General features: G+C 41.0%; 1 protein-coding gene across 1 annotated transcript in view; it reads left to right on the top strand.

Moving 5' to 3' along the window:
- Positions 1–16045, top strand: part of LOC108702259 (low-density lipoprotein receptor-related protein 1B-like) — a 724128-nt gene that overhangs the window by 313397 nt on the left and 394686 nt on the right. The window contains exon 14 of the mRNA XM_041578093.1: positions 144–333. Within this exon, the coding sequence (XP_041434027.1) occupies positions 144–333 (190 nt within the window). The remainder of the gene's footprint in view (positions 1–143; positions 334–16045) is intronic.

Genomic DNA, 16045 nt, shown 5'->3' with positions numbered 1-16045 from the left:
GCTTTTATAATACTGATAATGTAGAGATTGGCAGATTAGAATGCCACCAGTCTTGCTTCCTCAGGAATTCTTGATGAAACTCTAATTGTATATTTCAGTTATTTTTTTTTTTTTATCTATCACTTGATGCTTTATTTCTTCAGGTAGTCGGTTTTGGAAGAGAGTTAAATCATCCTTTTGGACTCTCTCATCACGGGCACTATGTTTTTTGGACAGACTATATGAATGGGTCTATATTTCAGCTGGACCTCAGAAATAAAAACATTACACTACTGAGGCAGGAAAGGCCACCTTTGTTTGGGCTTCAAATCTATGACCCCAGAAAGCAGCAAGGTAAGATATTTCTTAGTAAAGGACATCACACAATTGTTACTCAGGTAACATTTATAAATTATTTTTCAATTTCTGTATTTATATGATAGAGTATTTAGTTAGAATCAGGTTTACATTCTTGGTTTTCCTAAAATGTAGTGAAAAGTAGTCTGGTTTCCAGTTTGAAAATGTAGTAATTACTTTTTATTTCTTTCTTTAAATTTCAAGTAGTGGAAATTTTGTCACAGCTGTGCTGCCACACTATCTACTGTATATTGTACTCACTGAACTCACTGAACTTGTTTTTAATAAATACCACCTTTTCTTGTTGCTTTTTCTTGTAGCTGATAGACTTTAATTCTAGGAATTTGGCGACATTTAATGAATTTTCAGCGAAACGGGTCAGATTCAACCATCACTAGTTGTGACTATTTTAATTTATATTTTATGAACTTATTAATGCATAAGGGAACCTATGAATGCATGCTTGCTCTCTCATTCAGTAATTATCTTACAATATAAAGGCACTTAGTGGCAGATTTATCAAGGGTCGAATTTTGAATTGAAAAAACGTCAAAATTCGAATTCATAAAGACCAAATGAAATGAAGTCAACTTTTTTTGGGTTGAATAGGTCAGTTTTCGATAGAATAGGTCCATATTCGGCCTAATTCGAATTGCTCAAATCAAAGGAATAGTGAATTCAATCGAATTGAATTCAAAGTTTTTCCTCCAAAAAACTTAGATTTTTTTAAGGTCCACCAATTGACTCCAAATAGGTTCTAGGATGTCCCCCATATGCTAAAACAGCAATTCTGCAGGTTTCAGATGGCAAATGGTCAAAGTTGTATTTTTAAAGAGACAGTACATGATAAATTTTGATATTCAATTTTTTTGAAAATTCAAATCGAATTTGGACTATTCCCTAGTCGAAGTACACAAAAATAGCTCGAAATTCAAATTTTTTCAATTCAAAATTTCACCTCAACCTTTGATAAATTTGCCCCTTAATGTATATAACCATTTCCCTATTGTAATGCTTTTCTATTTTAAAAAAAACAAGAATCATTTATGTTTACAAACCATTAAGGACATACTAACTACAACTTGAATAAATTTACAAACTAAGCTCTGTTTAAAGTAATTTTTTTCATTAATGATGGTCTATACTGGTTTTTCCCTTGGTTAATTGCCTTCTCCTCTATATGAGTAGCTCAACATAAGCTAGATTGTATAAGATAACGATAAGTAATAACATACTGTAGGCAAGACTAAGGCGTGTCAACTGGATCAACACAAAAATAAATATAATATAAAAAAGAGAGCTAAATTACAAGAAGAACTTCCGGGGCACACATGAAGTGTTTAATAACCATGAAAGATGCGCTCGAAAAATTATGTTGAATTACAATAGGAGATATAGCAGGACTAAAACTGAGTGAAATTGTTGTTAGAGTGGATTGTGGTTTGCAAATCAAAGAGAAAACATTGTTTGTCTTTGTAAATGATTGGTGACTTTAATATACAGCTCTCATGGATGAGTGAACTGGATGAAAGTAGGAGTGAAAGAGGACAAACCGATAACATAGCAATTTGCAAACACAATGACACCAAAAATTAATTGTATTTTGGAAATCCCAAACAAGATGCAGATCATTTTATTTTTTTCTGTGCTATTGCTCTGGAATATTGACAAAAACGAAACTACATTGTGTATAAAAACCTGGTGTTTTCAGCATTAAATAGGATACACTATATATATGCTAAATGCATAGAAAGAAAGCACAGGCTCAACATTCTGGAACACAAAGAACTGTTCCCACAGGCCACAGAACATTGTGCAAAGTATAAAATACATGACAGCTTGCTTCTGTTTATTGCAGTTTGCACCATGCCCCACCAATTATAAATCGCCCATAAGTAGTGATGGGCAAATCTGTCGGCAAAAAAATTGTGAAACGCATTGAAGTCAATGGGCGTCAAAATACGTTTGATGCACAACATTTATTTGGTCTTCTATAGGCATCTGAATAATTTTGACGTGTGGCAAATGTTATGCTGCAGATTTTTTGCTGGTGAATTTCCACAAATTTATTCTTGGGCGAATCCATATTCTATGCAAATCCATGCCTGCCGAATGTATTCGCCCATCACTATCCACACGCTGTTTTAATTAGCACTTCTTCATGGGTTATTTACAACTGCCCTTGGCATGGGCATTGTTCCATTTGAAAACTCCCTGTCTTTACTGCTTGCCATAAGGCATACGATAACTACAGGGCCCCACTGCAGACTGCAATAAAGAGGGCAGGCCCTCATGAATACAGCACTGGCTATATTCATAGGGACAAGGTACAAAAGCACAGTGGAATGTGACAATTTTTACTATGCACCCTGCACTGCATGTATCAAATGTGTACTTATATGTTATATATAAAATATCAATTTTAATTTTAACTTTTGGGACATACAGTATGGGGAACTTATACAAACTTATAGAGAGGTCCAAAAGCTTGTTTGTCTGGACATCTCCTTTACACTGCAGAGGAGCTGAATAACACTTAACAATATAAGATAAATTATGCTCATTTTAACCTGTAACTGTGTTTCCTTATTAAATGAATAAAACTGAAATTGCATCAATAGTGACCCTGTTACATGGAGTGGCATTAATTCTGGAAAGCATGCATATGAATATCTAAATCAATTTTTATAACTAAAAGTAGAATATATATATCCTAGTGACATAGAATATACATTGGATAAATAGAAACTGATTTGTTGAGGGTCAGCTAAAGTCCCAAGCCTGATGGATTAGTTAGATAATAAAGCTGCATTGATTAAGGATAAATTCTATGCAGTTCCTTGGCAAACTTGCTTGCATTTACAGTTAAGTATATGATTTGACTTAAAAAAAACAGTAAAGACTTATTTGTCTGAAATTTATATTTTTATGACTGAAGAATGTTCTCTGCATCTTTACGATACATTGGCTTTTATTGGAGTTTCATTCTCCCTTCCCTAGAGGCAAAAGTCTACACAGAAAATAATGACACACAGAGTGTTTCAAAGCTGTAGTTCAACAATCAATTGTTTTCAATTTGCTAGAAAACAAGCTTGCTTCCAATTCAGCATAGTGAGTAGAACATGGGAGCACAAAGCAGCCTTTTCTATTATTGGATGAAATGTACAGTAGGCTTGCATTTATAGAATAAAAGAAAAAAAACAGAGATAAAATAAGAATATTGTTTATTATTTATTCTAGAGTGCCTGTTAATTAATTCTTATGAAGGCAAAAAATTGTAGAATCAGCAAATGTGTTTTGTCCTGTTGTTGTACATTCATACATAGTTACATAGTTAGATCGGGTTGAAAAAAGACCAAAGCCCAATCAAGTTCAACCCCTTCAAATAAAACCCAGCATCCATATACACACACACACACACACACACACACACACACACTGACCCCTCCATACACTCACATAAACTATATATACTCATACACTAACTATAGATTTTAGTATCACAATAGCCTTGGATATTATGCTTGTCCAAGAAATCATCCAAGCCACTCTTAAAAGCATTAACAGAATGAGCCATCAAAACAACATCCAACAGGGCATTATAAAAACCTCACTGCCCTCACTGTATAGAACCACCTACTTTGCTCCAAATGAAAGTTCTTTTCCTCTAGTCTGAAGGGGTGGCATCTGGTGCGGTGATCCTCTTTATGGGTAAAAAGGTCCCCTGCTATTTGACTATATCTATTTTTTACTAAAGGTTACAGATAAGTTGTGCAAAAACAGTTTTCCCCAGGGGGCTATATAATGGAGTTATGGGGTTAAATTTTGCAGTATGTATATCAAGCCTCAACCATGTGCACCCAATAAAAAGGGATGAGTGGTTCTAAGAAATGTTATAGGACTCATCACCCAAAAAAATAATAATAAAATAATATAAAGATAACAGAGGCGTTTACTAGTTTCTGGACAATATAACAGGATGACTGGGGAACTGGCAGCTATGCTCTCAATCTCAGCAAGGCACCCCCGCTCCAGGTGTAGGATATATGCAAATCAACAAGAGAGCTGAGAGAAAGCACACGAAGAGGCAGAACTTGCTGCTAAGTGCTCTTTATTGCACACAACATGTTTCGGGCCCAAAGCCCTTTATCAAGTGTACAAATCATTATGTGAACAAACTTTTAAGGTGTAAAACAGGAAGTGAGATCATAAAACATCGTATGTCAATCAAAAGTGGCATAGTGCTCATGTCGTCATAAGTTAAGTTAATAAAAATATCCTTTTTGCATCGTTATTATAGTTCAACCGTGATACAGTGCTGATGTCATCACAATATGTGCTCATAAAAACAATAAAAATGTAAAAATAGTACAAAAGCAGTCCAAATGGTCTTTTGACTTCATTCCAAGGTTACGAAATTTACATAAGTATTGCACAAAGGTTGTATCTACATAGTGTTTCACTAAAGTGCTGATATGCTAATGAACACAAAAGGAACTGCCCATTTCTAGGCCTACCACTAAAACAACAAGATCACATGTCTATTTTACATAGAAGGATTACCCAATATTCTTACCACTAGTTGTACATATAATGTAACTATCTTGGGGTCAGTAATTCTGTTATCTGCAAGGAGACAAATCAAGTTTAAGTTTCAAAGGAGAATAAATTACAAATGTATCAAAAAAACAAATGTATCAAAAAAATGTATCAAAAAACGTCTCGATGGGCTATAAAAAAGTTAAAAAGTTATCAATCATCGTTTACACAAAATAGAGATAAGGGATGCAACAATGTAGTTATAGGAAACATTTGATACTCCAGCTATCATTCATGCCTTTTGGATAGAGAGTGTCCAATTTTTTAATCCAGTATGCCTCCCTCTGTGACAATTTTTTTCTCTGATTGCCTCCTCTTTGCATTGGGTTAACAACTTCAAGTATAGCCCATCTTAACTGGGACTGGTTATGGTTGGCAGTATTAAAGTGTCTAGATACTGTCGTGTCGGTAGCTGCTCCTTTTTTAAAATTCCTTATATTCCCTTTATGCTCCTTTATGCGGGTCTTAACTGCTCTTATGGTTTGACCAATGTATGCAAGCCCACAGGGACATTTTAGCATATAGATCACATAGCTTGTGTCACATGTAGCAAAGTGATTTAGCTTAACAGGAGTACCATTTGCTGGATGTCGCAAGGTTTCTCCTTTGATGATAGCGGAGCAGCAGTTACAGTTTAGACAGGCAAACGTTCCCACTTTAGGTTGACCCAAAAATCTCTGGGTACCCAGTATACGGGGCGGGTTAACTTCCGATGGGCACAATATATCTCGAAGACACCTTCCTTTATTGTAGCTAAATATTGGAGGTTTTGTCAGGGAACTCCTTAGTGTTTTTTCCTGTAATACCAGTGGCCAATATTTATGGATTATACGTTCTATATCTTTGCTCTTGGCACTGTATTGGCTTACAAATGGAAAGACATCCCTTCTGTCTCTAGCTTTATAAGTCAGAAGTTCTTTCCTAGGTATTGTACCTACTTCCCTAACGCAGTTTTCAATATTTTTAGGTTTATAACCTCGTTCAATAAATCTATGTTTTTTAAAAGTTTTTATTTTTCCATTTTAACAATTGAAAGAGAGAGAAAAGGAAGAGAGAGAAAAGAAGAGAGCATACACAGAAGATTCCGTGCCAGAGGAGCCAATTAAAATACAGTACAGTTCCTTATCATCAGTGTCATGCCTATGTAGTTGTCACGGAGTAACATTACTGTACACTAAGATCCATTTGCCGTAGGCAATATCATTATACAGTAGGGTTTGGACGAGAGTCTTCCATTTCCAACCACAGGGCCCAGACTTTCTCAAATTTCTTGGGACACCCCCGGGCAATATAGGTCATTTTTTGATTTGGAAGGGTATCGTTAACCAATGCTCGCCAGAAGGCTAGAGATGGGGGAGCCGTAGATTTCCACTGTAATAAGATGGCTTTCTTTGCATAATACAGTAGTTGAAGATAGCATAACTTGACTCCGGCCTGCAAACCTAGGTCGTCCACAACCCCCAGCAAACACACCAGTGGATTCCTAATACATGGGACACCTAGTGTTTCGGATACATATTGCAAGACATCCCCCCAATACCTTTGAATGCACGGGCATGTCCAGAAGACATGCATATAGGTGCCGACCTCCAGCATACATTTGACACACTGATCAGAATTCGTAGGATAAATCTTGGCCAGCCTATGTGGGGTAAGATATACTCTGTTGAAGAATTTGGCTTGAATATATCTATCTCTAACTGACATTGTGATAGCCGGGATTTGTTTGAGAGCATCCTCCCACATGTCGACCTCCAGTTCAGGGATATCTCTGACCCATTTCTCTTTCGCCCTGGCTAGGGGGTCTGGAGAGGCCTGGCATAGAATGGTGTAAAACCAAGAGGTTGGTTTCCCAAGATCCACCCTGCGCATGTATTTCTCCAAAGTAGATTCCCCTAGTTCGATGGGTCTGTTGGGGAATTGCATTCTAAATGCATGCCTTAATTGTAGGTACCTAAAAAACATAAAGTTAGGTAACTGAAAACTCTCTTTTAGGCTTTGAAATCCCTTAATGTCTCCGTTTTCGACTATGTCCCCAGTACTTTAACTCCTCTAGACGCCCATCTATTAATGTCAGGTAGCACATCAAAGTGCGGAAGAGAGCCATTGCCCCAAACGGGTGTCCAACGGGACCACACCGCTCTCTTCTTGTGAACGTGTTTGAGACCTTTTTTAAAAGCCTCCACCACAGTGACCATTGGGGTAGTGACATTATAGTGCCCTGTAGGGCCCCTGTAAGGCAATTTGGACAAGGCCTCCAGGGACCCCATGTGTGCAGCTTCCAACATAGTAGAGGGGTTGTCAACCTGGGGCACCAACCACCAATGCGCAAATGTTAGTTGACTGGCTAAGGAATAGAGTTTAAGGTTAGGGAGTGCAAGCCCCCACTAGTCACCGGGGCTTGCAATATACTTAAGTTCATACGTGGGTGCTCCCCCGCCCAGATGAATCCGCGCAGTATGGATTCAATTTGATTAAACCATTGATTCCGTGGCAGTATAGGAGAATTGTGGAAAGCGTACAAAAATTTGGGTAGAAACACCATTTTAAACAAGTTAATTCTGCCGGGGGGGGAAAGGGGCAACTGCCGCCAAATCTCGGTCTTAGCCTTTAGCGCCTCCACTATTGGGGTCAGGTTGTTCTTCTCAAATGTCTTAAAATCCATGTGAATTTGGATTCCTAAGTATTTAAAGGTCTGTGTCACTTTCAGGTGACAGATTTGCGGTGGTGATCCTGTGGGTAGCGGGTCAATTGGAAATATTACTGATTTGGCCCGGTTGATGCACAGACCAGAATATTTCCCGAATTCCTCAATTTGGTTAAGGGCTGCTTCCAGGGCTCTACCAGAATTAGCAAGATAAAGGAGCATATCATCAGCATAGAGCGACAATTTCTCAGTGATTCTACCAATTACAAGCCCTTCCACCTCCTGATCTTCTCTTAATCTCACTGCCAAGGGTTCTATCGCTAGGGCAAACAATAATGGGGAGAAAGGACAGCCCTGTCTTGTTCCCCTCTCAAGTCGTATCCCTTCTGTAAGTAACCCATTAACTAGTAGTCTGGCTTCCGGTTTATGATATAGTGCCTTTACCCATCCCAAGAACCGCTCCCCAAAACCAAACTTGGCCAGGATTTCCCAGAGGTATGTCCAAGATACCGTATCGAATGCCTTCGCCGTGTCCAAGGACACCACTATCCTGTTACCGCTGTTAGAGTGTTCTAGGGCTAAGTTATTAAACAATCTCCGAATATTTATATCCGTTGCCTTGTTTGGCATAAATCCAGTCTGATCTGGATGTACCAGATCAGTGATGACCCTTTTTACCCTGTTTGCTAGCACTTTTGCGAATATTTTGGTGTCACAATTCAACAGGGAAATGGGACGATACGAGTCACAGCTGTCAAGTGGTTTTCCTGCCTTGGGTATCAGAGTTATATGGGCCATGTAGCAAGATTCTGGAAGTGGGATATCTTGTGAAGTTCTGTTAAAGAGCATACAGAGTTTAGGGGCCAGTGTCTTTACATGGTTTTTATACCACTCGGTAGGGATGCCGTCTGGTCCAGGGGACCTTCCGGATGGCATGTCGGCAATAGCCTTGCTTATCTCCTCCTCGGACATATCCAAATCCAGCTCGCCTATTTGTTGTTGGTTAAGGCGTGGAAGCGGTATTTTATCTACATATGAAAGGAGATCCTGAGTTAGAGGTGGTGGAGGTGCTGCATAACTACTTTGATAATAGTGTTTAAATCTATTTACTAATAGTGGCCTCTCGGTAATCAGGACATCATCGTCCCCCTTGACCCCAGGTATAACTGTATGTGGAACATCCCCTTTAGCTAATAAGGCGAGCAGCTTCCCATTTTTGTCCCCCTTATCAAACCAAGCTGCTTTCCTAAATACTTCCTTCTGAGAAGCTTTTTCAGTAAGTAGTAAGTTTATACGCCTTTGGGCTGCTGCGTGTTCTTGTTTGGTGTTCTCTGAAGGGTGAGTTATTAAACTGGACTCTAACTTTGCTAGTTCATTCTTGGCCAGATCTAGACTAGTTTCATTTTCTCTTCTCACGGCTGAGATTAGGGAAATATAGGTACCTCTTGTATGGGCTTTACAGGCGTCCCATATTATATCATCAGGAGCGCTCCCCTGATTATCCTGCCAGTAGGCTTCAAGCATTGGGGCATAATTCTCTGCTACTTTAGTGTTGGAAATCCACTTGGGGGGCAGTCTCCACTGCCGTGTAGCCCTATGGTCTCTTCCCGCTAATGTCAATATAACAGGGGAATGATCTGAGCATACTCGGGTGGAGAAGTGTACATTTTCCAGGGCTTGCAACACTTCAGCACTGCCCAGAATGAGGTCAATCCTGGACAGCGCCGATGAGGAAATAGTATAGCAGGAAAATTGCTGAAGATGGGGGTTTCTCCATCTCCAGGTATCAGTGAGGCCGGCTGACTCTATCCATTGTGCAAAACTATTATTGTCAGCTGCATTGGGTCTCAGTCTATCCAAACTAGGGTTCGGGACCATATTGAAGTCGCCAGCCCAAATCATGGGGAAGCTTCCCATCATAGCAACTTTTTGTAGAATCTCATTAAGGACCTGTAAATCTGCAGGTGGCGGGAGATATACATTGACAAATATAAATGTGGTACCATCTAATTGCCCTTTCAGTATTACGAATCGTCCTACTCTGTCCGTTACAATCTTATCGAATGTAAAATTAAGGGATTTCCTAATTAGTATGGCCACTCCCCTAGAATAATTGGAGTACTCAGCGTGGTATACCTTAGCAATCCAAAACCTTTTAAGTGCCTTGACCCTCTGACCCACAAGGTGAGTTTCTTGTAACATGATCAGATCAGCCTTAGATTTCCTTATCTGTTCCAACACCACTGACCTCTTGATCTTGTCATTTAAACCCCTAACATTCCATGACAGCAAATTAAACTGTTGTTGTATAGCCATTAGTCCTGTCTGTATTTTGAATGGGGGAGGCAGCCACAGGCCACCACCCTAGTATGAAAGGCCGTTCAGCAACATAGCATCTACTCACATAACACATATATTCAACGCTTACCTGGCTCCATCTTGGCACAAAGAAAATATTTAGAAAAAGGCAGAAAGAAAAATAGTATAGCAATACAGTCCCAATAATCCCCCCTCCCGGTATCCTCCCCCAAACCTGGAGATACATGTTCCCAAACATATAAATGCAACAAGGGGTATGGTCCACTATATGACCATGAGTCACAAACTATTAAAGTAGCAACGGCTACCGTGGAATCAAGAATCAGTAGGTTCCCTACACTTAGGCAGGGGTGCTGCACAAGTAGCACAATCCCGCCCCATAAAGAATCAACTGTGCGGGGTCTCGTAGGACTAAGTGAGTTCCACGCGGATTCTAGGCCCGTGCCTATAGCCCCCGATCCTGTGGTGCAACTATAAACAAAATATGTTTCTCTGACCCCTTCTTGGAGAGTAAAATGTTTCCCATGAATTGCTGGAGGTGCCTACTTTCCAGGCACCTGTAGCCATTCCAGACATATTATCCAGCAAACATGTAGCATCAGCAAATAACTAGCAGTCATTGTGAAGGAGTAGAAATATAACTCTGGATCCACTGGGACTGGGGGCATCTGTGGGCTAGGTACTGTGTTATCATTGCATCCTTAATGTTGCGCCCGTGGTGGGCTGCGGGCGTTGTTAGGCCTCTGTTCCAGCCAGCTCAGTGCTTGTTCTGGGCGTTCAAAAAAGTGGGCTTTTCCGCCATCCATCACCTTCAGTTTGGCCGGATACAGCATTGCGTATTCCAGACCCAGATCACGTAATTTGCGTTTAACTCCAGTGTAAGAGCTGCGTTTCTTTTGCACCGTAGAGGAAAAGTCAGGGTAAAGAGATATTCGGGCCCCTGCATGTTGCAGCTCGCCTTTTTTTCGAGCCTCTCTCAGTGCCACATCTCTATCTCTGTAATTGAGTAGTTTGATCAGGAAGGCCCTTGGTGGTGCTCCCGGAGGCAGGGGTCTCAGGGGGACCCGGTGAGCACGTTCTACCACGAATTGTGGTGAGAATATGTCTTGGCCCAGTAGTTCCTTAAGCAGGTTTTCGGTGAATTTTTCAGGGTGGGGACCCTCACTTCTTTCCGGGAGACCCAATATTCGGACATTGGAACGGCGTTGTCGGTTCTCCATGTCGTCCAGGCGTTCAGCTACAATTTGGAGTTGGAGATTTATGTGGTTGACATCCTGGGGCAGGTGAGCTGTGCGGTCTTCCATCTCACCCATTCGTGCCTCTAGTTCCCCTGTTCTCTCCCGAAGGTTTTGCATGTCCTGCTTGATGAGAGATAGATCCACCTTTAATTCCTCCGTCTTTGATGTAAGCATGGCAGTTAGGGTGGTTTGACAATTCAAAATAGCTGACATGAGTTCTGCTGAAGTTGGCTCCGCTTGGTTCTCTGTAGGCAGTTCTTTGTCAGTTGTGTGTGGAGGAGAGGCACTCGGAGTGGAGGGGGAGGATCTAGTAGCCTCCTGAGTGTTATTTCGGGCATACTGTTCCAACCGCGCAGCTGCCTCTGATCTTACTCTGTTTGTATTTTTACCCATACTTAGTCTGGTCTGGTAGGTGAACACCTTGATACAATCGTGTGAGTTCTGGTCAGAAACGCAATTAGTTGAAAAACACAAGTTCAGTAGCGAGCGGTAAATTCAGGGGTTGGACTGTATCACAAGTGCAGCACGTCCCTGAAGCTGCAGTACATCACATGCTTCCACAATAATCCATTAGTGGTCTGATAGGCCCCGGCACCCAGCTGCTTCAATATTGCCTCTGCTAGAGTAGTGAGTACAGGTGGTGCTATCAATTATGATGGAGTTGAGCAATTTGGAGCCACGAGCCTCATATAGTCCCTGGGTCTATTGCACCTAGAGACCACTGGTTAGTGCTGAGTGGGTGTAAGGGCTGCTTGCTGGGCACTGTATTATCCACAGATTCTCCAGGGCCCTAGGGTTGGGAGGCTTTATTTGGAGCAGGGTGTGTTGTTTAGGCTGGGGAGCGCTTAAGCTGCAGCCTGGGATAATTATAGCCTGCCTAGGATATGCTGTATATGTCCATATCTTCAGGCTGTCAGTAAAGAATAATGTAGTACTCCCCCACGGCCTCCACAGGCTTCCTACATAGGAGCACGTCCACTGCTGCTTTCCTGCACTTAAGTGCACTTAAAAACCTTAGATAGGGCGCCCCCGGGGTATGATCCACACTCACCCGCCAATGATCCACAGCCCTTTAAAATGTCAGGGTCGGGAGGGGTTCCGCGCCGTACCTGCGTGTTCCTGGGCAGGCCCGTCCAAATTTAGGCCGCGGCTTCGGCGGCGCGGGTAGGCCGCAGTCGGATAAGGTGCGCAACTGCGCCTGCAGGGAAATTTATTTAGGCGGATGGCTGCGGGTGCATGTAATCCCCCCTCCGCTTGTAGATTCGGTGGATTTGGGAGGATTGCAGCGGTTTTTAAACTGGGTACCCCGGGAGCGCTGACTCTGCACCTCCACGAACGCTCGCGGCCGGACACGCCCCCCAATAAATCTATGTTTAAGGGTATTTGCTGCAAGGGAATAGTTGGCCTCTTCAGAAGTTATCCTACGTGCCCTTATAAACTGGCCCTTAGGGATTGCTCTCATTACTTTAGGGGCATGGAAACTAGAAGCATGCAAGATATTGTTTTTCTCAGTGGGTTTACGATACAGGTTTGTACTAATGTTACCATCACTTACAGTTATGGTAACATCAAGGAAGTTGATGCTCTGCCCCCCCTGCTCAGTGGTGAACTTAATAGTAGGGTGTGCCTCATTTGCTTTGTTAACCATTTCCATAAAGGCAGAGTCTGAGCCTTCCCACAATATGAGGATATCATCCACAAACCTATAATATCCCAGTATGTGCTGTAAATATGGTGCTGTCAGAAATAATTGCTTCTCGATTCTGTGGACAAAAATATTGGCAAATGAAGGAGCGACGGCTGCACCCATCGACGTCCCCTGTCTTTGCCAATAGAATTCCCCAGAGAATCTAAAATAATTCTTCTTTAAGACTACCGACAAACAATCAATAATAAAATACAGTAGTTGATGAGAGACTAGGGTTGCCACCTGTCCGGTTTTGAACCGGACAGCCCGGTATTTTGAAGGGCTGCCCGGTTCAATGCTTCCTGCCCGGTTTTCCAAATAAGGAAAACCGGGCGGGATTAGCTTGATTGACGCCGCGATCGGCCAATCGGCGATCGCGACGTCATAGCTCCGCCCCGTGACGTCACGGGACCGCCCACTGACGTCACGGGAACGCCCACTGACGTCACGGGAACGCCCACTGACGTCACGGGACCACCCCCTGTCCGGCTGGAGCCACAGGGAAAGGTGGCAACCCTATGAGAGACATTAGTTTCTAATAATGCTTCCTCCACATATCGTATACCCTCTTCTTGCGGGATAGATGTATAGAGGCTCTGTATGTCAATACTATACAATTTAGCATTGGTACTTATTTTCCCAAGATCCCTTAATTTACAAAGTAAATCTGTGGTGTCAATCAGGCAGGTAGGAATATTGGCAACCAAGGGCTGTAGAAACTTATCGGCGCTTATCGGCGCTTCAAAAACTCAAAACAAATGAGTCAATTGTTATACGTAAAGCTGATAAAGGTGGGGCAATTGTATTACTGAATAAGGACTCTTATTTACAGGAGGCCTATAAACAACTTAATATGCCAGGCCATTATGAGAAAATAGATATTGATCCCACTCTCAATATAAAAAAAGAGGTTGAATTGATGGTCTCACAAGCAGCCGAGAATGGCCTTATTCCAAATCATGTAAAAGATTTCCTTTGTAAAGAACATCCGCGCATACCTGTGCTATACCTGCTACCTAAGATTCACAAGTCCTTAGAAAATCCGCCAGGCAGACCTATAGTTTCTGGAATAGATTCCGTACTAGAACCTCTTTCCAAGTTTGTGGATAAGTTTCTACAGCCCTTGGTTGCCAATATTCCTACCTGCCTGATTGACACCACAGATTTACTTTGTAAATTAAGGGATCTTGGGAAAATAAGTACCAATGCTAAATTGTATAGTATTGACATACAGAGCCTCTATACATCTATCCCGCAAGAAGAGGGTATACGATATGTGGAGGAAGCATTATTAGAAACTAATGTCTCTCATCAACTACTGTATTTTATTATTGATTGTTTGTCGGTAGTCTTAAAGAAGAATTATTTTAGATTCTCTGGGGAATTCTATTGGCAAAGACAGGGGACGTCGATGGGTGCAGCCGTCGCTCCTTCATTTGCCAATATTTTTGTCCACAGAATCGAGAAGCAATTATTTCTGACAGCACCATATTTACAGCACATACTGGGATATTATAGGTTTGTGGATGATATCCTCATATTGTGGGAAGGCTCAGACTCTGCCTTTATGGAAATGGTTAACAAAGCAAATGAGGCACACCCTACTATTAAGTTCACCACTGAGCAGGGGGGGCAGAGCATCAACTTCCTTGATGTTACCATCACTGTAAGTGATGGTAACATTAGTACAAATCTGTATCGTAAACCCACTGAGAAAAACAATATCTTGCATGCTTCTAGTTTCCATGCCCCTAAAGTAATGAGAGCAATCCCTAAGGGCCAGTTTATAAGGGCACGTAGGATAACTTCTGAAGAGGCCAACTATTCCCTTGCAGCAAATACCCTTAAACATAGATTTATTGAACGAGGTTATAAACCTAAAAATATTGAAAACTGCGTTAGGGAAGTAGGTACAATACCTAGGAAAGAACTTCTGACTTATAAAGCTAGAGACAGAAGGGATGTCTTTCCATTTGTAAGCCAATACAGTGCCAAGAGCAAAGATATAGAACGTATAATCCATAAATATTGGCCACTGGTATTACAGGAAAAAACACTAAGGAGTTCCCTGACAAAACCTCCAATATTTAGCTACAATAAAGGAAGGTGTCTTCGAGATATATTGTGCCCATCGGAAGTTAACCCGCCCCGTATACTGGGTACCCAGAGATTTTTGGGTCAACCTAAAGTGGGAACGTTTGCCTGTCTAAACTGTAACTGCTGCTCCGCTATCATCAAAGGAGAAACCTTGCGACATCCAGCAAATGGTACTCCTGTTAAGCTAAATCACTTTGCTACATGTGACACAAGCTATGTGATCTATATGCTAAAATGTCCCTGTGGGCTTGCATACATTGGTCAAACCATAAGAGCAGTTAAGACTCGCATAAAGGAGCATAAAGGGAATATAAGGAATTTTAAAAAAGGAGCAGCTACCGACACGACAGTATCTAGACACTTTAATACTGCCAACCATAACCAGTCCCAGTTAAGATGGGCTATACTTGAAGTTGTTAACCCAATGCAAAGAGGAGGCAATCAGAGAAAAAAATTGTCACAGAGGGAGGCATACTGGATTAAAAAATTGGACACTCTCTATCCAAAAGGCATGAATGATAGCTGGAGTATCAAATGTTTCCTATAACTACATTGTTGCATCCCTTATCTCTATTTTGTGTAAACGATGATTGATAACTTTTTAACTTTTTTATAGCCCATCGAGACGTTTTTTGATACATTTTTTGATACATTTGTTTTTTTTTGATACATTTGTAATTTATTCTCCTTTGAAACTTAAACTTGATTTGTCTCCTTGCAGATAACAGAATTACTGAACCCAAGATAGTTACATTATATGTACAACTAGTGGTAAGAATATTGGGTAATCCTTCTATGTAAAATAGACATGTGATCTTGTTGTTTTAGTGGTAGGCCTAGTAATGGGCAGTTCCTTTTGTGTTCATTAGCATATCAGCACTTTAGTGAAACACTATGTAGATACAACCTTTGTGCAATACTTATGTAAATTTCGTAACCTTGGAATGAAGTCAAAAGACCATTTGGACTGTTTTTGTACTATTTTTAAATTTTTATTGTTTTTATGAGCACATATTGTGATGACATCAGCACTGTATCACGGTTGAACTATAATAACGATGCAAAAAGGATATTTTTATTAACTTAAATTATGACGACATGAGCACAATGCCACTTTTGATT

This window comes from Xenopus laevis, chromosome 9_10S, assembly GCF_017654675.1.
Source record: "Xenopus laevis strain J_2021 chromosome 9_10S, Xenopus_laevis_v10.1, whole genome shotgun sequence".
In the NCBI taxonomy this organism is placed as follows: domain Eukaryota; kingdom Metazoa; phylum Chordata; class Amphibia; order Anura; family Pipidae; genus Xenopus; species Xenopus laevis.
The sequence above is the reverse complement of the archived record's forward strand: the minus strand, read 5'-3'. Positions and strand labels throughout refer to the sequence as shown.